General features: G+C 43.6%; 1 protein-coding gene across 8 annotated transcripts in view; it reads left to right on the forward strand.

Moving 5' to 3' along the window:
- The window catches only part of FN1 (fibronectin 1), a 76,329-nt gene that overhangs the window by 46,113 nt on the left and 3,226 nt on the right, over positions 1–26,990 (forward strand). For 4 of the 8 annotated variants that reach the window (XM_082221452.1, XM_082221453.1, XM_082221455.1 and 1 more), the window contains 16 exons: positions 741–830; positions 1,334–1,603; positions 3,155–3,271; positions 4,325–4,489; positions 6,308–6,463; positions 7,658–7,771; positions 10,181–10,450; positions 11,521–11,708; positions 12,896–12,983; positions 18,979–19,155; positions 19,516–19,605; positions 19,842–20,021; positions 20,797–20,886; positions 22,535–22,974; positions 24,472–24,610; positions 25,196–25,360. In XM_082221452.1, the coding sequence (XP_082077578.1) occupies positions 741–830; positions 1,334–1,603; positions 3,155–3,271; positions 4,325–4,489; positions 6,308–6,463; positions 7,658–7,771; positions 10,181–10,450; positions 11,521–11,708; positions 12,896–12,983; positions 18,979–19,155; positions 19,516–19,605; positions 19,842–20,021; positions 20,797–20,886; positions 22,535–22,974; positions 24,472–24,610; positions 25,196–25,360 (2,739 nt within the window). The remainder of the gene's footprint in view (positions 1–740; positions 831–1,333; positions 1,604–3,154; positions 3,272–4,324; positions 4,490–6,307; positions 6,464–7,657; positions 7,772–10,180; positions 10,451–11,520; positions 11,709–12,895; positions 12,984–18,978; positions 19,156–19,515; positions 19,606–19,841; positions 20,022–20,796; positions 20,887–22,534; positions 22,975–24,471; positions 24,611–25,195; positions 25,361–26,990) is intronic. The other 4 variants (XM_082221454.1, XM_082221457.1, XM_082221456.1 and 1 more) reach the window with 1 other exon arrangement.

The raw sequence follows: 26,990 nt of genomic DNA on the forward strand, positions 1-26,990 counted from the left end.
CTACTTTAAACTCTATGCAAAAAGTCTTATGAGGAAATCATGTACTGGAAGAAACATGTTGTATTAAATTATAAATACACAGTCGGGTAGCCCTGAAAAATTATGTTTCTGTTTGTTTGGAATTTATCCATCCCACAATAGAATATGAGCTCTGTCACCAGTACCTAAGTCCTGGTAGGCCAACAGTACATGACACATCTGACCCAGCCTAAACTCTCTGAGATGCTCTTAGGTTAAACGTTTTCTGCTGGCAGTGTTTCTCATCTCTCCCAGACAGTGAAAATGAATGTCAGAATTAAAGAGTTGCTGCCATTTGTACTTTAGTTCTTATGTGCATTTTTGACAAGTACACAATTTGACAAGGCCTTGGTGGAAAAAAATTAAAGAGTTTTGTTGATGGAGGTAGATATGGAAACAGTACAAGCTTCAGAGCAGTAAAGAATATGGAAATTCTACCTGGAAATGCTTTGTGAATAAATGACAATAGGCAAAACTGTCAGAGAGTGAGAAACCTGTTTTGTAGGCTGGAAAGATCCATTGGGTCGGGGGGAACCAGCAATTTTTTCAGCAGATAATGCTGCATGCTCAGGTAATGTAACATTTAGAATTTTGCTAAACAACATAGCTGGAAATGATCATTTTTGTTTAGCAAAGGAGCTCTGCTGGGTAAAAAGCTGAGATTTGCAATTGTTTCTAGAGAAATTTAAATATCCTAAATCGTTGCTGTTTTAACTCTTCAGATCTTCTCCCTGGCACTGTGTATTTGATCAGGGTTTACAGTGTATATGAACAACGTGAGAGTAAACCTCTGAGCGGAGAGCAGAAAACAGGTCTGTAGAATGACAAATATTGAAAATGTCTTCACTTTCTTTCTACTAGTTTTATTTCAAATGAGATTTGTGTGGTAGCAATTTATTAAGATTGTTCTGCTATTTCAGTTGTTCAAAAATATTAAGGATTTTGAAAATTTTTGTGTAGATTTTGCTTTACAAATTGGTTTTAGCAAGCCCATTTTAGAAAGAACTATCATGCCATGATGGCTCTGTTGAAGTTGGTCCAATACAATTTCATAACTTCAAGACTCCGCATTCATAGCCCTATCCACTGTTGTTATTCCTTCCCCTTTCAGTGGAGGAAGGGCTTGGTGTTTGAACAACCTATTATGGCCCACATCTTTAAGAGCTGTGGTTGATGGGACTTTGGTTTGTCTGAATGTTCCCTATCTATTTTAATATATATCCAATGTATATGCATGCTTTTTCTACAAAAAAACAACAACATTGACTTTACTGTTCAGCTGGTTTACATCTCCTTTATTTTCCTATGAAAATAGGCCTTGATTCCCCAACTGGGCTTGATTTCTCAGAAATAACAGCCCATTCTTTCACCGTCCATTGGATTGCTCCTCGTGCCACCATCACTGGCTACAAAATACGCCATTCCCTTGAGCAAGGGGGAAGCAGACCCAAAGAAGTCCGCATTGCTCCATCTCGCAATTCCATCACACTCACTGACCTGGTTCCAGGGTCTGAGTATGTGGTGAGCATTTCTGCATTCAATGGCAAAGAGGAGAGCTTGCCTTTGATGGGACAGCAAAGTACAGGTAAGAAAATAAAATACAGCTTTTAAGTTCTTGAGACCAAGTCACGGAGTTAATTGAAATGGAACTTAGATATGGTCAATTCCTCTAACAGCTCAGGGGAAGAAATTGAGTCAAGAAATTTCACTACGGATTGCAAGTGAGGCATTGACCATATAACAGTAAGAACCTACAGGTTTCCTGGATGGTTTTGAATGGCAGCTCAAGAGTTATAGAAATCATTCTCAGTTTTATTATGCTTCTGCTACTCATGGAGTTGTGGAAGGGACTGCAGCCAACTGCTAGGAACCCAGTCAAGGCCTCTCTTCATCCTTTCTGAGATTTCCTCAGGCACATTGTCAACCCGATCAGTGTGGCCTCCAGAACTAGAAAGTTTTGGCAGGTGTTAAGAAAAGACTAGAAAACTAAACAATATGCAGCATATGTACACGATGCTGAAAGCAGCAGCTTCATGTCCCTTGCTCCTCCCAGTAACATGGAGGCAAAACACGTCACATTGTATTGAGTTTCCCAATCCCTTCATGTGTAGGTAGGGACACACGCAGACAGTGATTTTTCAAGTTGCTGCATTTTTTGGGGGGGAAAACAGCATTTCTGGAAAAAGTAGAAGAGAGTAAGCAGGACTTTGAGCAGAGCCAGCTCTACAATTGGCGCACTGAGGTGGCAGCCTCAGGCAGCAGAAACCTTCAAGGCGGCAGCCCCACCAGGGCCTCTCTGTCGCTGGTGCAGAAGCAGTGCCAGGATCGGCACCAATTTCAGATGGAATTGTGGGAGATCATGCGGAGCATGAAAAGATATCTTATGATTTTGCCGAGATCTTGCTTGAAATTGACGCCAATGCCGGGGTCAATTCTCTGCCAGCAGCAGAGGTGGCAGGGCAGGTGGAGAAGTGGTGGCGGCAGTGGCGGGGCATTTGCCTCAAGCGGTGAAACAGGACATGCCGCCCCCGACTTTCAGTGACTTTCAGTGTTTTATATTGTCTGCTTTGGGCCATAGGTTTTCAAAGTGCTGAATATCACAAATCCAGTACCCAATTCCATGGATTCTTGGTACAATCACAGAATCAAAACCCAATTGAAGATTCAGATATGGGTTTAAATGGCAGCTTTCTAGTGGGCTTGCAGGGTGGTGCTTGGCTAGCTACTTTCCTTCAGAATTATTTCCGCTCCAATAAACTGCAAGTGCTAGTGATGCATCTGAGAGGGGGAATACAATGATGAAACATTGCCTGCCTTGGAACCAGTGCAGAATATACCGTATTTTTTGCACCACAACACTCACTTTTTTCCTCCTAGAAAGTAAGGGGAAATGTCTGTGTGTGTTATGGAGGGAATGCCTACGGGTGGCATGCCTATGGATTTTCCTCCTCTAAAAACTACGTGCGTGTTATAGAGCGAAAAATACGCGTAGTTCTAAAATACTACCTTGTCTAGAAAGATGTCTCCAAAAGGAATCTAAAAGCTTTACTGGGCAGTTGCACTGTACAGTATGACATGTGAACTGAGAGGATGTGGAATATTCCTAATTTTCCCTTTCTTAAACCCCTCTGTCTAGTTTCTGATGTTCCAAGAGATCTGCACGTTACTCCCACTGGCCCCACCAGCCTGGTCATCACCTGGGAGGCTCCTGCCGTTACCGTCAGATACTACAGGATCACATATGGCGAAACAGGTCAGTGCTAGATGGTCTTAATACCTCGTATTAGAAGTTAAAGCAAGACTCTGGAGGCAAGGTTTTAAGTGACTTAAAAACACTGCAACACTTTGAATGACTGCTGTGGCTCTGATAGATACTGGATAATTACAATTCAAATACAAGTTAGAAGGGAGGTAAAAGGGATCAGAGCTACTGGCACAGCCCTGACAGCTGCCATGTTCAAGGGAAAGGGGCTGATGCTTACACGGAGCATCTTGTGGGTATCAAACCCCTTTCACACTAACGCTAAAAAGATGAATGTCAGTGGTGGGGGCTGTATATGTGTGGGAGGGGACATTTGTGTACCCCTTAATTTGAAAGTATTGAAAACTTAACATTTGAGAGGACTTTTTCTGCACCTGTTGGTCTGTCATCATTATACACAATATTAATTGGTACTAAACACAACCTGAGACAGTTATCTTCATGGGTTTTCCAAAGGCAGCCCCACACCATGTGTATTGCAAGGATCTAATTTAGGCATCCTGGTGGCATTAATTGCCATGGGGGGCTTGTAATGCTACTTTCTATGTATTTTATACATGATTGTTTTATTACTTGTTAATTTTTCTGCAAGTTGCTTTGAACCCTTTTCGGGGATAAAGACCATTTGCAAATTTAGTTATTAAATTTGATCTGCATGTCACTCCCACTGGCCCCACCGGCTTGGTCATCCCCTGGGACAGGAGTGCCAAACTGAATAAAATAATTGATCACTTGATGTGGTGCGCACACACCATTTGAATGGCAATGCCCATCAACTTCTGAGGGGCAGCCCCCTCAAATATTTTAGGGGGGGCCAAGACCGCTCGGCTCCTAGGTGTTGGCAGGATAGCTCATTTGGTGGAGCATGAGACTCTTGATCTCAGGGTGGTGGGTTTGGGCAAAATAATCCTGCATTGCAGGGGCTTGGATTAGATGAACCTCATGGTCCCTTCCAACCCCGCATTCCATGATTCTATGTACTACCACCATCGTCATTTTAACAACAGCTGTGAGCTTTTGACCATCTTGTGCTATTGCTCGTAGGTGGCAGTGGGCCTGTTCAAGAGTTCACTGTACCTGGACATGTCTCCACTGCAACAATCCCCGGACTTAAGCCTGGAACAGACTATACCATCACTGTGTATGCAGTCACTGGACGTGGAGACAGTCCTGCCAGCAGCAAACCAGTCACTGTCGACTACAGAATAGGTAAGACCAGGACAAATGGACATTTAAGAACTATTTATTCCATCTGCTCACTTCTTCTTCTTTTTTTTAAAGGGTGGGAGAGCAAACCAAATTATTCACCCCACTGGCTTAATTCAACAATTCTGTCCATCATGCAAAAAGACTTCTAACCCATTTAAAACACTTGCATCTTGCTTTTTGATGAGCTTGAGATTGCTGGCAAAAACTATGGCTTTGTTTTCTACAACTCCTTGATTTACATCAGGATGGTAACACAACAGTGCTTTCCATTTGTTTGAATCCAAATATGTTGCAAATGTGGCAGGCAGTAAATGTTGGCGTTCTTATTCATCTAGTTTAGCACTCGTTTCCAACACTGGACAGTCAAATGCATCTGGAAGACCAATCCCCAAAGGAGAAGGGCAACAGTGGCCCCTTGTCTGCTTCCACATGTGATATTTCACTATGTTGTGGTCATGTGGAGGCTCTATTCAATTATTGTAGAGCATGGGAGAGGGTAACATGGGATAGGTGAGGTTGAGTGGGTGGAGCCAAAGGAAAGCGCAGCATCAGTGATTTGGCAGAGGAGCAAAAATTTAGGTCCCTCATGGTGGCAATCCATGGTTTTAAGGATTATGCTTGATCCCAAAAGTGGCTAACACAGCCGTGGATTAAAGCAATATTATGCTCAACCATATATATTAATTTTGTTAATATGCATTTTTGAAAGATTTATACCCCACCTTCTCAAAAATGAAGTTCTCAGAAAAAAGACCCTTCTAAAAATATAACATAAGGTAGCATAAAATGAAGTAAAGTGGAACAAATAAATCACATGAAATATTTAAAATTTAGCATCACCAGTATAAAATGACAAATTAAGCATCGGTGCAAAAGCTAAAATGATAAAATAACAAATAAAGTCTCAGGAGCAATAGCTGTTGATTCATTCAGTTATAGGGTAAACAAAATCTTAGCCTGGTACCTAAAACTGAAGAGGCCAAGCCTGAGGCAGGCTTCCCGTGGAAAGAGTGTTCCAGAGTTGGGGTCCATAATAGAGCTGTTTTGGGCGTAAGCCACCCACCTCCCTTCTGATGGTGAAGATAAAGGCCTATAATGATTATCATAGTTGGCACACAGGTTCAAATTCGCCGTAACATTTTTGTGTGTGAAGAAAACTCGGAGAAGGATATATATTCCATTATTTAATTCCCCTTATCTGTTAAAATCCCAAGATCTAGCTTGCAGACTAAAATATTAACACTTTCAAATAGCGCTTTCTGCTGATTTCCCCCTCTCCCACTTTCTTCACCCCAACTTTCTTATCTACAGTTTTTGAATGCTTGTTCCCCAAGACCACATCATGGAGAAACAAGGCTCTGGTGTTATCACTGCAGGTTCCATATGAAATTCAGAATATTATTTAGTGTCGTTGAGAAATGTCTTCTAACTGAGTTACTTTAGCCCTTGGAGGACCAACATGGCTACACTTCTGCTGAACACAAGGTGGTCAGTCTTCTCTAAGGTCTGTCACAGAAGCCAATGAGAGAGGAAGAAGAAGAAGAGTTTGGATTTGATATCCCGCCTTTCACTCCCCTTCAGGAGTCTCAAAGCGGCTAACAATCTCCTTTCCCTTCCTCCCCCACAACAAACACTCCGTGAGGTGAGTGGGGCTGAGAGACTTCAGAGAAGTGTGACTGGCCCAAGGTCACCCAGCAGCTGCATGTGGAGGAGCGGAGACACGAACCCGGTTCCCCAGATTACGAGACTACCGCTCTTAACCACTACACCACACTGGTGTAGTGTAGAGATGAATGATTTTAATTCTTTTATGTGCAGAGATTGATACACCATCCCAGCTACAAGTGACTGATGTTCAGGACAGCAGCATAACTGTGCGATGGCAGCCTTCTTCTTCCCCAGTTACTGGTTACAGAGTGACAGCTGTTCCCAAAGATAACCACGGTCCCACAAAAACCAGAGTTCTCTCTGCAGGTAAGAACAGGGCATACATAAAACTCAGAGAGGGACACCCAAGGGAAGGAAAAGTCCATAATCTAAGCCTGACTTACTCGCAAGCCAAAATGTTGGGTCACCACTGCAGCTTCCCCATAGGCCAGCTTCTCTCTCTTGTGCTTTTTCAGAATGCACTAGCATGAACAGAAATAAAAAAAGTAAAAGCCTACAGGTCATAAGAAGCCTTGGCAGAATAGCAATGTCTTCCTCAATTACCAAAATGTTCCATGGAGTTCCACAAAGGGCTGAGATAACATGCTAAAATCAGAATTGTTTACATGACTGAGGCAAAACGTGAGCCCTGGTGAGGCACAATGGCCAGGACCTAAAGAACCACGCAGTTAGTTCCACATACCTAGGTGTGTTTGCATCTAATGCTAAATTATGGCGTAATGCTCTATGCACAAGCTGGAATGAGCTTCAGGGAGGCGTGCCTCTCTTCTCCTTCCATCGCACTGATGTGTGTGAACCTAGGAATCATGGTTTATTACAGACGCTGATTCTTCCCCCATTCATACAAATCAAGTTCTACTCCGATTAGGAGAAACAGGAGGAGGAGCCCAAACCTGAGGCTCTGCTCAGACTTGTTCTGGCTCATGCATTTAGTTCTAGGGCAGCCTCGCCTGACTTGGTGCCCCTCTAGCATGCTGGCTGAATATGATGGGAGTTGTAGTTCATTTAATAGTCACGTGAGACTAAGGCACTGCACATAAAGGTAACATCTTCTGGACCAACCTGGTGTTTAGTGTACCTCTTCTAGAATGACAGAACAAGTCTGCAGCAGTGGACAAGCATCATGGTCTTGAGATGTGTTGGCAACATCCTAAGAGTATTTTTGTAAAGATTGCAAATATTGCTATTCACCTTCAATTAGACATCTGATTTCCTCCTTGCAAATGTTTGTTAAAAAGCCCCCAGTGTACAATACATTTCATTGGAACTGACTCATAGAGCAAAGAATTTCTGCATTTTTCATTCTGAAGAAATTTGAGTGTGGAATCCATTAACAAAGCATCTTTTGATCTGGAACTATTTTTGTTAATCTAGAGCAAGTCGCCTTTCCACTTGGAGCACAAATGAATACTTGCACAAGGGTCTCAGTTGTGACAGAATGAGGCCATCCATAAATAACATTTCATTCCTGATTAATGTTTTATTGGCCTTTTGTTGCAGATCAAACTGAAGTTACAATTGATGGACTGCAACCTACAATTGAGTATGTAGTTAGTGTCTACGCCCAAGGTCAAAATGGAGAAAGCCAGCCTCTGGTTGAGACAGCTGTTACAAGTATGTATTTTGCATTTTCTGAGTTTTACAGCAGGAACACAGTGTCTCTGAATGCTTGAATTAACTGGACATATCTACTTTCAGAAATCAGTGCAAAACACAGAAAACAGCATCATTCCCACTGATGCAACCTAGAGAGGCTGCTAAAACTCGGTTGCTCACCCCAGCCTCAGAAGATGTGCTTTGAGTATGGCTAAAAATGGTCAATGCAAAAAATGAAAAACCTTGACTCTTAATTGCTTTTAAATGTGTGCGAAATATTGTACTTCCTATAGTAAGATAGTAAAGGTGACAGCTGGAGATTACAAACTCCTTTTACATACTATCTGACAAAGATACTAATGCTGAGGTTGCTTATTTCTTTTCTTTATTCCTGTCAGCAGCCTGTGGGGAGGTAAATAAGCAATAACAGTGAAATTAATTTAAGTCACTTGAAAGCATAAATTCAAAGTTTTAAATCTGCATATCAAATTTTGATGAAAAACAAAGTGAAGGAGGAGACTAGCTCTCTCTCTCTGCGTGGAGCACAATCCAGCATTTTCAACCCTGAGGTAAATCTGCACACTAGCAATGCACATTGAGGCACAAATACTTCCTGGTGAATTCATCAGCTGGTGAGTTTTACTGCTCACCATGTGCTCTGTGCCCTGACAAATCAGGGCAGACTTGCCCACAGTAATACAGTCAGGGTATGATCTTTCCCTGTCCAAGCGCTCCGGCTGTGTGCGATCAACCGAGCTCTATTTGTCCCCGTCCCCCCACTCAATGTATTCACAGGAGAATGGGAAGTCTATGTGCACCTTCCATATCCCCATCCAGCCTTCCTTCCTTTGCCTGTACATATTGAACAAGCAGGGGGAGGGTTGGATAATAATCTATGAAGAGCACAGCTAGATCACACCAAAGGTCCATCTTGTCGAGCATGTGCACAGGTGGCCAGCCAGATGCATCTGGGAGGCCCATAAGGAAGACGTGGGCAGTGTGAGCAGATCTTCTGTTTCCTGCTTAGGGAAGGAGAGGAAAGCCTTGCTCCATTGAACACCAGGGGCTCCTCCATGCACAGGTGCTGTGCCCAGGAAGGGAGAAATTAACCCAGCTAAGAAAAGAACTCTGGAATTGAAAGAGAAACAAGACAGCATGCTGAAACCCCAGACTTGTGCAAAAGAAGTCACCTTTTCTATCTGGAAAGCATAGAAAATGCACAACTCTAACATCACTTTGCTATCAATGGTGGCAAAATATGCAATCATTTGAATCTTCTTTTTAAATGAAAAGACTGCTCCTTAGCTCACGGAAACTGGCTGAGTGCTCAATTCTGTGCATACTTACTCAGCAGCAAGGTAAATTGTGTCCAATGGGACTTCCTCCCAAGTAAGTATTCATAGAATTGCAGTGCTAGTTTTACCGAAATCTTGAAAAGCGATCCATGCTGCTCTCTGCTGCCTAAGAGCTGCTTCCGATGTTACTGTTTAGGTACATGGAAGCACTCCCAGAAGTCACTTCTGTGTTTGCAAACATCCTGAGGAAATGGAAGAAAATATATGAACTCCAGGACTTCTGAAGCAGTCCATGTCTATCCTGGAGCTGATACTAAGCCTTCCAACAGGCTGTTTTCAGTCATGGAAACAGAATCACTAATATGCTGAAATTGTTATATCAAAAGTAACATCCTGGTCTGCCAAATACTATCTTTAATTTAAAGATAGGGCTTCATGTGCATATTATCTATGCTTATGGCAATAATTTGCAAGAATGGTGTGTGTTTTTTGACAAATTGATATGTGGATGTTAATTTGTTGAAATAGCTACCTTGAGGCCTTTCTGCAGTCACTTACAGCAGTACAAGACAATGATCAGCTTGATTCTCTGATCTGGCTGGTGTAGAGCGCTTTTGGGAAACACAGTTCCTCCATCAAAGAGGTTCTGGGCTAGCAAAAATAGTTGCAGGTCTGTGGGAATAGTATTTGAGGGGGGTCTTTAGCCAAGGCTATTTTCTGAATTGACCTTGCCAGATTCCAGGCTCCTTCCTTGCTTCTGCCTGTCCGGTTTTCTGGGTTGCAGCAAAAGCATCAATGCAATGGTCAGATCAGCTGAAACCATCAGAGGTGTGCTGCTGTGACTACCAGCCATTCGATTCCCAAATAGCTTGTGCTTTATGCTGATTGCTGTTTGCAATAGCATAACATACAGCTGAAAAACATGGTACAAGTCTTAACTGCTACACCTCCATTGTGCTGCTGTAAATGGCTCTGCAGGCTGCAAAATAAAATAAATAAATAGTTTCTATTTCGGGATGTGGAGAAATAGAAGATTGCTTTGCATGCCTGTAACAAAGTGCTTTGTGCTACCCAAACCTGCTTCCCCACCCTTCCCCTCCACTTAATCTTTCATCATTAATTTGCCTAACAGACATTGATCGCCCTAAAGGACTGACATTCACTGAGGTGGATGTCGATTCCATCAAAATTGCTTGGGAAAGCCCACAGGGGCAAGTCACCAGGTACAGGGTGACCTACTCAACCCCTGAGGATGGAATCCATGAGCTATTCCCTGCTCCAGATGGCGAAGACGACACTGCAGAGTTGCATGGCCTCAGGCCTGGTTCTGAGTACACTGTCCGCATCGTTGCCTTGCACAATGGCTTGGAGAGCCTGCCTCTGATTGGGACCCAGTCCACAGGTACACACATAGCAATGCCACCCGGTGGCCAGGGCAGCTGCTGCCTTCGCTGCCTGGCTGGCCAGAACAGTTTCCAAGTGCTGCTGGTTTCTCATCTATGAGACCCCCGGTTCGGGGGAACGCCTTTGGTGTGGGGACATAGAGACATGGGTTTCTTTTGCATGGAAGATGAAGGATATCAGAAGCAACACACACACACACACACACACACACACACACACACACACACACACATCACATATATTGACTTTGGAATCAAGGGACGTGTAGCCTTTTCCTCCCTTAAAAAGATTACCTTTGATAAAAGAAAAGGTGATTAGTTTTCACTTTTTAAAAAAGCCTTGGGCAGGGGTTCTGAAGGTCCCCTATGACACTTCCATTTGCCCTTCTTCCTTTCTCACCAGTTTGATCACCATTGCAGCCTATGCCCACAGTCCTTCCTTGCACATCCTTTTAATTTCACTAGTACTCGCACACAACATTTGAGTACAGAATTTGACTGATTTTGGGCATTATCCTTTGTCAGCCTAGTCAATAAATGTCTCTGCAACGTGTTACCGTCATATAATCTTGATTATTGTTGATTCTATAAAATCATCATGATATTTCCAAAATCACATAATTGACCCTGTTTTGGGGCAGGCACAGCAGAGTGCTGCCTGATTATACCTATAACCACTCTTTAAAATTCTAAATCTGTAACCAGGGACATTAGAAAACAGCACCAATCACCTCCACACCTGTGAGTGTGTGTGTGTGTGTATTACTCAGTTCAATTGTGGCAGCATTGTTTAAAGATGACTTTGTAGCTTAGTTGGTCCCTGTTTTTCCAGCAACTATCTTCCATTACTGATGATCCATGTATAAAAATATTTCAATACATATTTGTCTTGTTCAAGGCACCTGGATTTTGAAACTTCCTTTCTATTAGATTTTTTAAAGATACCTGATCACATCATCAAAACTGCAGTCACCTGAAATGATACCGGTGACTTCACAGCAGGGCTAGCCATTTCTGTACTCATTACTACTCCTGAAGTAATCTAAATTTTTAATCCTAAATTTGACAGCAATCCCACCTCCTATGAACCTGAAGTTTATTCAGGTTGCTCCAACCAGCCTGACAGTCACCTGGACTGCACCTAATGTTCAGCTTACTGGATACCGCATCAGAGTGAATCCCAAGGATAAGAACGGGCCAATGAAAGAAATTAACCTCTCTCCAGATAGCACATCGGCTGTTGTCTCAGGACTCATGGTAATTCTTCTTTTATTTTTTTGAAAGGATTTTTTATTTGTGTTTTTACATACAGTTCAAAACGAATAAGTAAACAATAAATGGAGAAAATGAAAACAAAACCACTACAAACCAAGGACACAACGCAAAACACCTAAGGACTTCCCTTCTTCTCCTTCTCTGGTATCTTTTCTTTTCTCTCTCTTCTGCGTATTCTTAGTTACCAAAGTTCTACTCTTTGTACTAATTTTCTCCTACTTCCTCTTACACTGCTGATTTTTTTCAAGTCCTGCTAATCTGGTCACTTGTTTACACTGATTTTTTTAAATACTCTACAAACATTTTCCAATCCTTTTTGTATTCTTGGGGACTTCTGTTATGTATTCCCAGTAGAAAAACTTCTGGTTTCTTGGGAAATGTTCTCTTAAGTATTTCCCCCCTTAATTCCCATAATTCCTGGATTATTTTACATGACCACCACTTGCGGTAAAATTCTTCTTTTTAAATGCATTTGGTTATAATTGTTTTGAAGCCACAACATTATTTGGGGCAGAAGTTCCCCCTCTATTGAGCTTGACTACACATTCAGCGCTCTCTCATAACTGCATTTGAATGAAGCAAATAATAAATACATTACAGCAAGCAGCATAGGCACTGAAACCGCCTCCCATTCCTCCAAAAGGGGTTTCCATTGAAGACAGAGAGTTATGGGTATATCTCCTGACAGTCCCTGGGACTGCAGTCACTGTTGCCGTGTGTAACTTTCATTCTATATATCTCATAAAAGATGCATAGGGACAGTGCGGTTTTGTTTTTTTGAAAGAAGGTGGTGCTTCTCACCATGAAGTTGTTACAGTATGTGACATACTTTTAACATTTTGGGGTGGGTGAGGGCTAGTGCTGCATACCCTTGAATTCCCCCAGAAAAAAGCTCTAACATGTGGAATATGCAATTCTCCAAAAGAGCAGATCAAAGCTAATTACCAAGGGATGCAAGTCACTGAAAAAGGCTCGTTTCTTTGTGTCACCTGAATATTTGACTCCATCTGCTTTTCTGATTGCTCAATAAGGCTCCCAACACTTCACAATGCATTGGATTAGAGAATATAAACAAAGAGCAGGCTTACTGAAGTGGCTTATGCGTCAGCTTTTTGTGACCTTCTGGAGGATGTAAATCTCTTAACAGTCCATGGTTTTGTTACATCTAGGTGGCAACCAAATACGAAGTCAGCATCTATGCTCTGAAGGACTCTCTGACCAGCAGACCTGCCCAGGGTGTAGTCACTACCCTAGAGAGTAAGTTACTCAACATTTCAAAATAGCCATAGAGTCACTGATTCAAAGGCAAAAACATTTGGAGCTTTTTCAGTTTTGAGAAAAGGCAAATAAGTGGGAAGGGGGAGAACATGATAGAGGTGTATAATATTATGCATGGTGTGAAGAAAGAGGATGGATAAGTCCCCGCAATTGCCCAGTATTAGAACCCAGGACCATCAAATAAGGCTGAGTGTTGAAAAACTCAGGGGAGACCAAAGGAAGATCACACCACAAATAGCAAATTTTCTACCACAATCTGCTGTTGAGGCCCACAAACCTAGATGTCTTTAAAAGAGGATTATTCATGGACTATCAGCATAGAATCATAGAATCATAGAATCATAGAGTTGGAAGAGACCACAAGGGCCATCGAGTCCATCCCCCTGCCAAGCAGGAAACACCATCAGAGCACTCCTGACATATGGTTGTCAAGCCTCTGCTTAAAGACCTCCAAAGTAGGAGACTCCACCACACTCCTTGGCAGCAAATTCCACTGTCGAACAGCTCTTACTGTCAGGAAGTTCTTCCTCATGTTTAGGTGGAATCTTCTTTCTTGTAGTTTGGATCCATTGCTCCGTGTCCGCTTCTCTGGAGCAGCAGAAAACAACCTTTCTCCCTCCTCTATGTGACATCCTTTTATATATTTGAACATGGCTATCATATCACCCCTTAACCTCCTCTTCTCCAGGCTAAACATGCCCAGCTCCCTTAACCGTTCCTCATAAGGCATCGTTTCCAGGCCTTTGACCATTTTGGTTGCCCTCCTCTGGACACGTTCCAGTTTGTCAGTGTCCTTCTTGAATTGTGGTGCCCAGAACTGGACACAGTACTCCAGGTGTGGTCTGACCAGAGCAGAATACAGTGGCACTATTACTTCCCTTGATCTAGATGCTATACTCCTATTTATGCAGCCCAGAATTGCATTGGCTTTTTTAGCTGCCGCGTCACACTGTTGGCTCATGTCAAGTTTGTGGTCAACCAAGACTCCTAGATCCTTTTCACATGTACTGCTCTCAAGCCAGGTGTCCCCCATCTTGTATTTGTGCCTCTCATTTTTTTTGCCCAAGTGCAATACTTTACATTTCTCCCTGTTAAAATTCATCTTGTTTGTTTTTGCCCAGTTCTCTAATCTGTCAAGGTCGTTTTGAAGTGTGATCCTGTCCTCTGGGGTGTTAGCCACCCCTCCCAGTTTGGTGTCATCTGCAAATTTGATCAGGATGCCCTTGAGTCCATCATCCAAGTCGTTGATAAAGATGTTGAATAAGACCGGGCCCAAGACAGAACCCTGTGGCACCCCACTAGTCACTCTTCTCCAGGATGAAGAGGAACCATTGATGAGCACCCTTTGGGTTCGGGCAGTCAGCCAGTTACAAATCCACTGAGTGGTAGCATAGTCAAGACCGCATTTTACCAGCTTCTTTACAAGAATATCATGGGGCACCTTGTCAAATGCCTTGCTGAGATCAAGGTAGGCTACATCCACTGCGTTCCCTTCATCTACCAGGCTTGTAATTCTGTCAAAAAACGAGATCAGGTTAGTCTGACATGACTTATTTTTCAGAAATCCATGCTGACTATTGGTGATCACAGCATTCCTTTCTAGGTGCTCACAGACTGTTTGCTTAATGATCTGTTCCAGAATCTTCCCTGGTATTGATGTCAGACTGACTGGGCGGTAATTATTTGGGTCCTCTCTTTTCCCCTTTTTGAAAATAGGGACAACATTTGCCCTCCTCCAGTCTGCCGGGACTTCGCCTGTTCTCCAGGAATTCTCAAAGATGACTGCCAGTGGTTCTGAGATCACATCTGCCAGTTCTTTTAATACTCTTGGATGCAGTTCATCTGGCCCTGGAGACTTGAATACATCTAAACTAGCCAAATATTCTTGTACTATCTCCTTAGTTATTCTGGGCTGTGTTTCCTTTGCTGAATCATTTGCTCCCAATTCTTCAGGTCGGGCATTGTTTTCTTTATCGGAGAAGACTGAGGCAAAGAAGGCATTGAGGAGTTCAGCCCTTTCTGTGTCCCCTGTTTGCATTTCACCATCTTCTCCTCTGAGTGACCCCACTGTTTCTTTGTTCTTCCTTTTGCTACGAACATACCCATAAAAGCCTTTTTTGTTGCTTTTAACCTCTCTAGCAAGCCTGAGTTCATTCTGTGCTTTAGCTTTTCTGACTTTGTGTCTACACGTGCTGGCTATTTGTTTGAATTCCTCTTTGGTGGTTTCCCCCCTTTTCCATTTTTTGTACACATCCTTTTTTAATCTTAATTCAGTTAAAAGTTCTTTAGATAGCCACCCTGGCTTCTTTAGGCACCTTCCATGTTTCCGTCTCATTGGTATTGCCTGTCGTTGTGCTTTTACTATCTCCCTCTTAACAAACTCCCAGCCATCATGAACTCCCTTTCCTTTTAGTATTGCTGTCCATGGGATCTCACCCAGCACTTCCCTAAGTTTTATGAAGTCGGCTTTCTTAAAGTCAAGAAATTGAGTCCTAGTATGCTTGGCTGCTCCTTTCCGCTGTATAGTAAACTTCAGAAGAGCATGATCACTCGCGCCTAATGATCCTTCCACATCTACCCCACTAACCAGGTCATCAACATTGGTTAGGACCAGATCTAAAATGGCTGTTCCTCTTGTTGCTTCTCCCACTTTCTGGACAATGAAGTTGTCTGCAAGGCCAGTGAGGAATCTGTTTGACCTTATGCTCTTGGCTGAGTTTGACGTCCAACAAATATCCGGGTAATTGAAGTCCCCCATTACTACTATCTCCCTTCCTTTTGCATGCTTGGCCATCTGTTCCAGGAAGGCATCATCTATGTCCTCCGTTTGGCTTGGGGATCTATAGTAAACTCCCACAATGAGGTCTCTGTTATTCTTCTCTCCCTTAATTTTGACCCAAATGCTCTCACTTTGGCTTTGAGGTTCTAAATCTTGGATCTCTTCACAGGTATACACATCCCTGACATATAACGCCACTCCTCCTCCTTTCTTGTCTGGTCTGTTTCTCTGAAATAGATTGTATCCCCCCATTATTACATTCCAATCGTGGGACTTATCCCACCAGGTTTCAGTGATGCCTATTATGTCATATTTAGTTTGCTGTACCAAGAGCTCATCTTGTTTATTTCCCATGCTTTGTGCATTAGTGTACAGACATTGAAGTCCATTAATCATTCCCCCGTGTCTCTTATTTAAGGATTTTTTCCTCCCACCACTAGGTCCGCGTGCTGTTTGCTCCATTTGGTCTATGACATTTGGATGATCATCTTCATTAATTGATAGACTCCTACCTTCAGGAGCACTGTCTCCCTCCCCCACATTAGTCAGTTTAAAGCCCTCCTGATGAGGTTTCTGAGATTTTTGGCAAAAACATTTCTCCCAACCGTTGTGAGATGCAGCCCATCACTTGCCAGAAGTCCATCTTCAAGAAACTGCAGTCCGTGATCTAAGAATCCAAACCGTTCCTGTTTACACCATTTGCGAAGCCAGCTGTTCACTTCCACTATTTTCCCCTCTCTCCCTGGGCCACGTCGTTCAACTGGGAGGACAGATGAGATGACAATTTGTGCATTTAGTTGCTTTAATTTCCTGCCGAGAGCCTCGTAGTCTCTTTTGATCTTCTGGAGGCTATTGCTTGCAGTGTCATTGGTTCCCACATGAACCAAGAGGAAGGGGTATTTGTCAGTGGGTTTTATGATTCCTTGCAGTTGTTCAGTTACATCTTGGATCTTAGCCCCGGGGAGACAGCACACTTCCCGAGACATCTTGTCAGGCCCACAGATCACTGCTTCTGTTCCCCTCAGTAGGGAATCCCCTATCACCACTACACGCCTCCTCTTAGGTTTGGTCGGGGTTCTTCCGTGAGCTGTCCGTTCCAAGGTCACCTGCACATTCCCTGAGGACTGACTTTGCTGCTCGTCTTCATATACCTGATCGACTGTAATGAGGGAGAGATCCTCAAATGGAGTCTGCTCTTCGTCTTCCATGCTAGGGGAGAGGACCTCAAAGCGATTGTGTATTTCTAAACAATCAGAGTGGACCCTGGGCCTCCTACTTCTTTGAGTCACGTTTCTCCATATATCTGGCTCCTGTGTTGGTGAACAAGCCTCCTTCTCAGGGGAGTCCCCTGTCTCCTCCTTGGTGGGGACGGTGTGCTCTGTTGCTTCCAAGAAGAGCTCCAGCTCTCTAATTCTTTGGAGCGTAGCTACACGTTCCTCCAGTTGCTGGACTTTGTCTTTTAAAAGGGCAATCAACATGCAATTGCTGCAGGTAAAGCTGCCTGCAACCTTTGGCAAGATGGCAAACATTGCGCAGGAATCGCAGGCGACTGCAGCTGTTCCCTCCCCTTCCATCATGAGATCGTGTTGTTGGGGGTGGCTACAGAGGTCCTCCATCATAAAAAGCTTGAAGACAGGACAAATAACTTCACCCACAAAAAAAACAAACAAAAAAAAAACCTAGGTCTCCCCCAACAAACGTTTGAGACTAGCTCCCCTAAATCTAAAAGATGGGTATAACTGCGCGCGCCACTAGGCGCGCGCCGCTGCCCTACAAACTCTGATAAGCTCCTCCCACAGCTAATCCCCTGCCTCAACAGAAACCCTGCCCCCTCTGACCTTTACACAGGGAAAACAGCTAATCAGCCACCAAGAAACACACACACACAAGAAAACCCTTTTTGCTCCTTCTTCAACTGATGCCCTGCAAACTCTGATAAGCTCCTCCCACAGCTAATCCCCTGCCTCAGCAGAAACCCTGCCCCCTCTGACCTTTACACAGGGAAAACAGCTAATCAGCCACAAAGAAACACACACACACACACACACACACAAGAAAACCCTTTTTGCTCCTTCTTCAACTGATGCCCTGCAAACTCTGATAAGCTCCTCCCACAGCTAATCCCCTGCCTCAGCAGAAACCCTGCCCCCTCTGACCTTTACACAGGGAAAACAGCTAATCAGCCACAAAGAAACACACACACACACACACACACACACACACAAGAAAACCCTTTTTGCTCCTTCTTCAACTGCTGCCCTACAAACTCTGATAAGCTCCTCCCACAGCTAATCCCCTGCCTCAACAGAAACCCTGCCCCCTCTGACCTTTACACAGGGAAAACAGCTAATCAGCCACAAAGAAACACACACACACAAGAAAACCCTTTTTGCTCCTTCTTCAACTGCTGCCCTACAAACTCTGATAAGCTCCTCCCACAGCTAATCCCCTGCCTCAGCAGAAACCCTGCCCCCTCTGACCTTTACACAGGGAAAACAGCTAATCAGCCACAAAGAAACACACACACACACACACAAGAAAACCCTTTTTGCTCCTTCTTCAACTGCTGCCCTACAAACTCTAGCAGTTGCTAGTCATGATGGCTGTCGGAGGGTCGGAGGCAGCAGGTTTCCAAATAGAAGTCATTGGGGAGCACCAATGGGGCTCTTGCCCTGGTTGTGTCCTGCTTCTTTCCTTTCCACAGACAGTTGGACTTGAGGTCATTGTTGGAATACAGGATGCTATTCTAGATTGGTCATATCCCTCTTCTCCTATTTTTTGGGAGTGTCTGGAAATGGGTTCCTAGAATCACTGGTTCTAATCCTGAGTGAGAACTAGGCAGATTGGGTTTGGAGGTATAAATAAGTGGTAGTTCTAAAGCGGCCTTTTAGTGGAATTTGCCTCAATGCATGTTTGTAAGACTGCAATGCACCCTTTACCTTTAAAGCACATTTGAAGCGCTATCCTCCACTCCAAAGAATCCTGACTGTTGTAGTTTACAATTACAGTTCCCAGCAACCCTTCACTACAGTGCCCAAAATTCTTTGAGAGAAGAAATATGTGTAGAGTGTGCTTTAAAGGTATAGTGTGTCTGCAGCCTTCAGTCTTCCAAACAGCTGTGTATGACTGTGGTACTAGCAGACTGTTGTGCTAACGGACAGTTGCCTGACTTTTGGTGTTTGTGTGTATGTGCAGATGTCAGCCCTCCCCGTAGGGCACGTGTCACAGATGTCACAGAGAGGACCATCACAGTCGTCTGGCGTACCAAGACTGAGGCAATCACTGGTTTCCATATTGATGCTGTCCCAGCAAATGGTCAAAATCCCGTTCAACGAACAATTGGCCCTGATGTTAAACCCTACACTATCACTGGTATGTGAACTTCTTCACACCACCTCTGTGACTGCCCATCGTCCCATCTGCGCCCAGGCTCAGAGTCTGAGTCTCTTTGGCTCTTCCTTTCCATACCTCCACTACTTTTCAGTATGATTTCAGAATGCAGCAGGGATGTCTGTGACAAAAACTCTGCTCACCTTCAATAGGAAGCAGCACAATAGGCCCTAATTCCCATCCCCGCCATTCATGGTGATGCCACCCTTAGGGCTTGTCAGCCAACCTCCTTGGAAGCCCTTGCTAACATGTTTTTATTGACTTGAGGTGCAATGCTGTTCAGAACAGTACTTTATATGAGCAAGGTTTATTTTATTTTTAATATTTCACTTTGAATCACAGGCTTGCAGCCCGGCACTGACTACAAGATTTACATCTACACCCTGAACGGCAATGCTCGCAGCTCCCCAGTAGTGATTGATGCTTCCACTGGTAATGGTACTTTATAAAAACTCATATTAACTGAAATGGTGGTTTCCTTTCCTTTGATCATGTAAATCATCTGTGGCATGTTACAGCAATGATTCTCTTCCCGCCGCTTGGGCTTTGGGGAAGAAGCAGAATGTTCTCAGACTTGTAGCTGAAACATATGGAAACTGTATTTCCCCCTTGAGGGATATGATGTCATATTAAAATACATGCACTCAATGGTTTTATTTGTTCCTTAGCCATTGACGCCCCCTCCAACCTCCGCTTCCTTACAACCACAAGCAACTCCCTGCTGCTCACTTGGCAGCCACCCCGGGCCAAGATCACAGGATACATCATCAAATATGAGCAGGCTGGGGGGCAGCCTAGGGAAGTGCTTCCTCGTCCCCGCCCTGGCACTACGGAGGCCACTATTACAGGTATGTACCCCTCCCCAAAGAAGTCAGCTGTTCAGCTGAGAGGTGGGGTAAGCCTGTTCCTTGCTTGACCATCCCTGGTGGGTTGGGGGTTTGGTAATGACAACTTTTGACCCTGCTTCAACAGTCTTGCCCGTTGTAACTAGTGCATTTTGTCCCAAAGACCTGAATAGGAGCAGTTGAGAACTAAGCCTACTCCTACATGCATAGCAACAGTCTGGGACCGTATCCTGGCCATGCTAAAATGTAGCAGGCCAATAGACCACTTTCGTTCAGTTGTTTCAGAATATGAACCTTATTAGCACTTCTAACCTTTAGAAGCCTGCCTCTATCTATCTATCTATCTATCTATCTATCTATCTATTTAGAAACATGTATATCCCACCTTTCCACTGTGACTGCATTTACAAAATCTGAACTTAACAGGACAACAGATGAACAGTATTAAATAACAGAGAGATGAAAGTAATAAAACAAGAAAAACAGAGAAACCATATTAAAATATAAGAAGTTAAACCAGCAAAACCTTATCCTGGCAAGATAAATACCTATCTGAATAATAACTAGATGGTGGTAAATGGGAGCAGTGTGTGTATAGAGTACGAAACTAGAAACCTATAACCACTTACCTGGTAGTAAGCTCCATGAAAAACAACGAGGCTTATTTTTGAGTAAGCATGCATAAGATTGCACTGCAAGCTGTTGTGCCGGCCTTGAATACTGCTTCTTTTGAATACTGCTTCCTTTTAAAAATGGGTTTCTGCCAATCCTTTGTCAGGTCTGGAGCCAGGAACAGAATATGTCATCTATGTATTTGCTGTGAAAAATAATCAGAAGAGTGAACCATTGATTGGAAGGACAAAAACAGGTAAAACACCTTCAATCTTACTGAGCCCGAAAGAGAAGCTAGGTGCAGTTCTGTTTTGAATTTCTGTTAATGCCATTGCCACACAACTGATGGCACATCACTGCTTAAAATTTCCTTTATATAGCTGGACACAAGTGGAGACACTCATCAATCTGTATATACCATATTTTTCGCCCCATAGGACGCACCTAGATTTTTTTTGAGGGGAAATAAAGGGGGGGAATACTCCCCCACCCCACAGGCACGGAGCTGGTGCGGGGGAAGCCCGAGCTTCCCCCGACCCCAGCCCCCAGAACAGGCTGCCACCCGCAAGCCTCGCGCGCCCGGTGGGACCTCCCGCCGGGTGCGCGAGGCTTGCAGATAGCGTCCTGAAGCCTGGAGAGCGAGAGGTGCACACCGACGCCTCTCGCTTTCCAGGTTTCAGCGAAAGCCTGCATTCACCCCATAAGACGCACACACATTTCCCCTTCATTTTTGGAGGGGGGAAAGTGCATCCTATGGGGCGAAAAATACAGTATATATTCAGATAAGTTGGTAATCCTGACCTGCAAAGTACTAATGCAGTTTAATAGATTTGGCTGCGGTTGACAAACCTCCTTTCACTTTTTGTCTTTCCTGTTTCCTACTTTTAAGATGGTTGATTTAATATTGCTGCTTACCTCTGAATCTGTTAGAAACTGAGGTACACTCCAATCCAAATTAAACATGTCTGCTCAAAATTAAGCTTCACAACATTCAATAGTATATGGGGTTGCATCCTCAACATTTAATTTGGTTGGTGAGAGGTAAGCACTTGCTTAACTCTCCTTAATTGTAAATCAGTGGAACCTACAAATGCTTGATTTGATCTGGATTGTAAACCATCTAGCTTTTTATAGATTCAAAAGGAGAAATCTATATTGCCTAGTAGATATCAGTTGATGCATGCGGGTCTGAGTGACTTGTTCATACATTATTAAGACACAAGAGTTGCTTTTTCTCAGAAGAAAGGGAGTCAAGAGCTTCAGTCATGGATGATTGACATAACTCTGTCAGTTTCAAACCATATTCACTTTTGAAGTGGGTGGTAAGTAGTTGTAAAGTAGAGGGGAGTTCAGGTGTTATCATCCTAAGCTAAATGATTTTGGAAATAGGTGTAAGGAGTAATGTAGTATATAATATTTCTCGCCTTTAGCTGACATTACATCAAAGGAACTGAATATAGTGGTGCCAGGGAATAATGTGAGGGTATGTAATGCAGCCTGGTGAGAGTCATGTACACACTGCCTTCCATGGTGGAAGAGTGGCAGGATAGAAATGTCCTGCCATTCATTCATTCATTCATTCAGCAAAAGATCATTTGTGGCAAGAAGGTTCTTTTGCTTCATAGGGGATCGTCTCCAAGGTACAAAAATTGTCATCACTTTGGCTCATCTTGAGTTCTGTGGGCACATGCTTTTGCCTTCTGACTGAAGTGCTCTAAGTAGCCTCCATAGAGAAACTGCATGATGACTTTTCAGGACCCTTGAGAATGCTGCTAACGTTTAATTGCTTGAATTAGGCAGTGTTTTATGGAGCAGCTGCTTAGTTTGTTTCCTAATGAAAGCAGCGCTTGCTGAAGGGGGCTGGAGAACCTGGCTTTGACTGCTTCTAACCTCTCTTTGGCTAGATGAGCTTCCCCAGCTAGTAACGCTGCCACACTCTGGCCACGGTGTGTCAGAGAACCTGGATGTGCCCAGCACTGTGGAGAACACGCCTTATCTCACCAACAACCCGCATGATAATGGAAATGGTATCCAACTTCCAGGGACTTCTGGTCAGCAGACTATATTGAGCAAGCCAGGCCAACAAGTCATTGTGGAAGTATATGGGTCTCGGACCCCTACAACTGCCACCACCCCAGTGGGGCGTAGGCCACATGCACAGCCTGGAGACCTACCAGATGTGGATGAACATGCTTATTATCCCCACAACCTTCTGCCCAAGAATAATCACACGAGGCCCCAGGAAGCAGTTTCTCAGACAACCATTTCTTGGACGCCCTATTCAGAGACCACGGAATACATTATCTCTTGTCAACCTGTTGGTGCCGAGGAAGAGCCTGTAGAGGTAACTTGGTTTTGTTAATTTCTAAAATGTAGTGGTAATTCTGGAAAAGTGTTGTTGCCGTTGTGCTTGTTTAGATAACGCCCTCGCTGGCACTTTACCAAGTTTCATAGGCAAACTGTCTTCAAGGCCCCATTCTCAAGGAATCTGCAATCTAATAAAGACAATGATGAAAACAGGGATGGCATGCTAAAGGTAATGGTTAAATGTACCCATTGAAGTTACACGTACTTTAATTTCAGTTGGATATTACTACTACTACTATTTAAATTTCTATACCACCCTTCTACTGAAGATCACAGGGCGGTTTACAATATAAAAACACAAAAATACATGTCAATACAAACAAAAACAATACCCCCCCAGTTTAAAAGGCAATAGGTGGTTTAATGGGAGGCCTGGGAGAAGTGGAATGTTTTTGCCTCAAAATAAGTAACCAAAGCACCAGGCAAGCCTCCCTGAGGAAAGCATTCCACAAATGGGGAGCCATGACAGAAAAGGCCCGTTCTTGTGTCGCCACCCTCTGAGGAGGCACACAAAGAAGGGCCTCAGATGATGATCACAGGGTCTAGGTTGGTTCATATGGGGAGAGGCAGTCCTTGAGGTTTTGCGGTCCTGAGGATGAAGGAGAAGGAAGCAGAGAAATGGCATTAATACACATTTAGGGAGGAAATTCCTGGCATAAGGTGCAGTGATGGAAAATAGGTCATTTAATGAGTCATTGCAGGCAGCTAATTAGTCTGCTAGGGTAATAGTAGAGCTATAGGGAACAGAGACTACAGAACAGATAGAAGAAATGAGAGCTAAGATACCGGAGAAATGTGTTGAATACTTCAAAAGTAACATGCTTTTGCTGTTACAGATGGGAATCCATGGTTGTGAAGAGGGTTTTTTCTTGGTCTAAGGCAGAAATGAGGAGCCTGTGATTCTCCAGAAGTTGCTGGATTATGACACTTGTCATAACTGACTACTTGCCATGCTGGCTGGAGCTGATAGAAATTGGAGTCCAGCAATATCTGGTGGGGCCACTCAGGTTCCTCATCTCTGTCCTATTGGATAGGAAATGCCTTGTCAAAAACAGGATGGGCTTATCACTCCTGCAAAAAACTGGGGCAAATGCTGGTGTGGGAAAGAGACTTCCTGTGAGCTCCTCTTTCAACATGACTAGAGCTGCACAGGAAGAAGACTTTGTGGCAGCTCCTCACCCTGAAGGTGACATCAAAAAGTGGCCAAGCAGTAAATTGGCTGCTCAAATCTCACCCTGTTCTTGACAACTTGAGTAGATCTAGGTAGCCACATCACTGCATTTGTAAAAGAAGGGGGAAAGGTGCTGGAATAAGGGAGACTTGTCTCATCTCTATTTGGGTAAAGAGAAGCCATATTGGACCCCAGAACCCTGCTCTCTAGAGAATCGACTTGATATACAGCCCTTTCAGAGCCAGTGTCTCATTCTTCAAGAAAGCAAAATTCAACATGTTTCTACATCTTCTCAAATTGTAGCTCAGAGTTCCTGGCACATCATCAAGTGCTACACTTACTGGTCTTACTAGAGGTGCCACCTACAACATCATAGTGGAGGCAATTAAAAATAGGAGAAGGCACAAAGTCCTTGAAGAGGTGGTCACAGTGGGCAATGTCGGTAAGTAGAAAGGAAGCACTTTGGGGGAAGGGCTCCACTCTTCTTTTGTGTAATAACCTTGGTTTAGGATCGCTGATAACTATGGTGTCCTTGTTTGGTTGGATTCACACTTGTATCACACTAATCCTTCATGGAGTTCAGGATGGCATGCATAGGGGTCTCCGTGCCACATGCCAGTTTAACCTCCCAGGGAGGTTAGTTAGAGAGAAAGTGACCCTGGCCAGCTTCATGGCTGACCGGGGATTTGAACCCTGATCCCCCCACTACTGCACTCTAACCACTGCACCATTCTAGCTCTCAAACTCCTCTTTCAATTGTGTGTCTTTCAGCATACATTTCTGCCTGTTCTTTTGCTTCCTCTGAGTTATATATTCAAATAATCTTAGTGGGAGAGGAAGCCTGTTTAAGCAATGAAATCCAGATCATTATCTGAACAAAGATAATTAAGATAGATTTTTGTGCTATTTATCGCTGCATGGAGACTTCATTCTTACTGGCACCCTTTTGAGTGTGTGTGTGGGGGAGATTGTTTGCTAAGAAGTACTGCATGTTGTCATACTACTTTTCATTCTGTGTCCTTTCCAGTTCCTGGAACATCAAACCAACCAACAGATGACTCATGTTATGATACATTCACTGGCTCCTTCTACTCTGTTGGGGAGGAATGGGAAAGAATGTCTGAAACTGGATTTAAACTCTGGTGCCAATGTTTAGGCCTTGGCAGTGGACACTTCAGATGTGACTCTTCAAGTGAGTAGCTTCTTGAATTCATTTGGCTCCATTTCTAAAATTTGAGGCAATAAACCCCAAATACCTACACCTCGCCCCCCCCTCAGAAGGGTGCTGAGGAATCCCCAGCACAGAACTATACTACAACGCCAACCAAGTGCACCACATAATCCCATGCATTCCAGAAGACGAAACAAAACAATGGAATCACCTGGAGAGAGACGTAATCGAAAATACCCCCACCGTGGCATACCCATTCCTCCCAAACATATCCCCACAACGCTAAACAGGTTCACACAGACAATGCTTAAAGCATGGAAGGAAGAAGCAGGTAAACTGGCCCCAGCCCCAGCCCCACTAAACCCCCTGGCTCACCACTCACTATTCCACCACGCAGCACAAAACCTCCAGATAAAAACCTGGCAAGCCAAAGGCTTATACCGCCTAGCAGGCTTGTACAAAAACAACAAACCCACATTGACACAAGAAATACAAGGGAAACTAGGGGACACCCAAATGCCCTGGTTAACACACCACCATTTTCATTGTGCTGCGATGTTAGACAGCCCAGAAAAGGGCTGGTTGTACATTTGCGTAGCTGGTTGTACAATGGACAGTATAAAAGAATATGTTCTACTGTGTCCAGTACATTCAAAAAACACCCGCAATGCCTATCGTTTCAGGAGATGTTTAAATATCTGCCCTTAACAAAAGCTGAGGGAAAAACTTTCAGTTGGCCCCACGCTGGACTGGAATTAGTAACTGTGAAATATAAGTGACCCTGCTATTTGTTGGATTTAAACCATAAAACATAATCCAGCTAGAGCTCTCATTAATTCTGATTTACACCAGTTTTTTTCCAATTAGAGTTCAGTATTTTGTTTGCTGCAGGACTTTACCAGCTGACTACCCTGATGCCAATCACTTATATTCTTACGCGCCCCCCCCCCGATAAAATAAGACACCTAATTGAACATTGCTTCTTCTGTGTGTGCTTCACATTTACAGATACTGACAGCCAAATCAACAACTAAATAAATCCTGATAACCTGAAGACAATTTGATAAAACCTAAATACTATGTCTTGATCATATTGCAAGTTATAGCCCTCATTCCCAGCCGTGTCATATGTATCCTAGCAGCATTAGAGCTTTCTAAAATAATCTTAACAGCCAATTCACTTTCTAAATATGTTCATAATATGTTCCAGTGGTGAAGCACTGCTCAACCCTTAGCAGGATCAACTGCTGCTAGCTCACCCTGGAATAAGTGATGGTTTAAGCAGCCTCATGTAGCAATCACAGTAATGAGGAGACCAACAGCAGGTGGATGTGGCTGAAACACCCTAGAATTATTTTTTGGATAGGCAGGGACTGTTACCTGGGAACAATAACAGGAATTATTTTTTATGGATACTAAACATGTCAGGCCCCTTTTTACTTCCAAGCTGTGCCTAGCTGCCAGTTGAGTGGATAGGAGCTCTTTTTCATTGAAATATTGTTCTTTGTAAAGAGCTCCTTCTACAAACCTGAGGCTTTTGTCTATGGGACTCTAAGCCCCAGAATACATCAAGTGACCAACACACTGTCAAACAGGGCTCAGTGTGGATTCAGCATCACTTTATTGATCTGTCGTTTCTTTGGTTCCTTCA

The sequence above is a fragment of the Podarcis vaucheri genome (assembly GCF_965113315.1).
Source record: "Podarcis vaucheri genome assembly, chromosome: 1".
Classification (NCBI taxonomy): Eukaryota; Metazoa; Chordata; class Lepidosauria; order Squamata; family Lacertidae; genus Podarcis; species Podarcis vaucheri.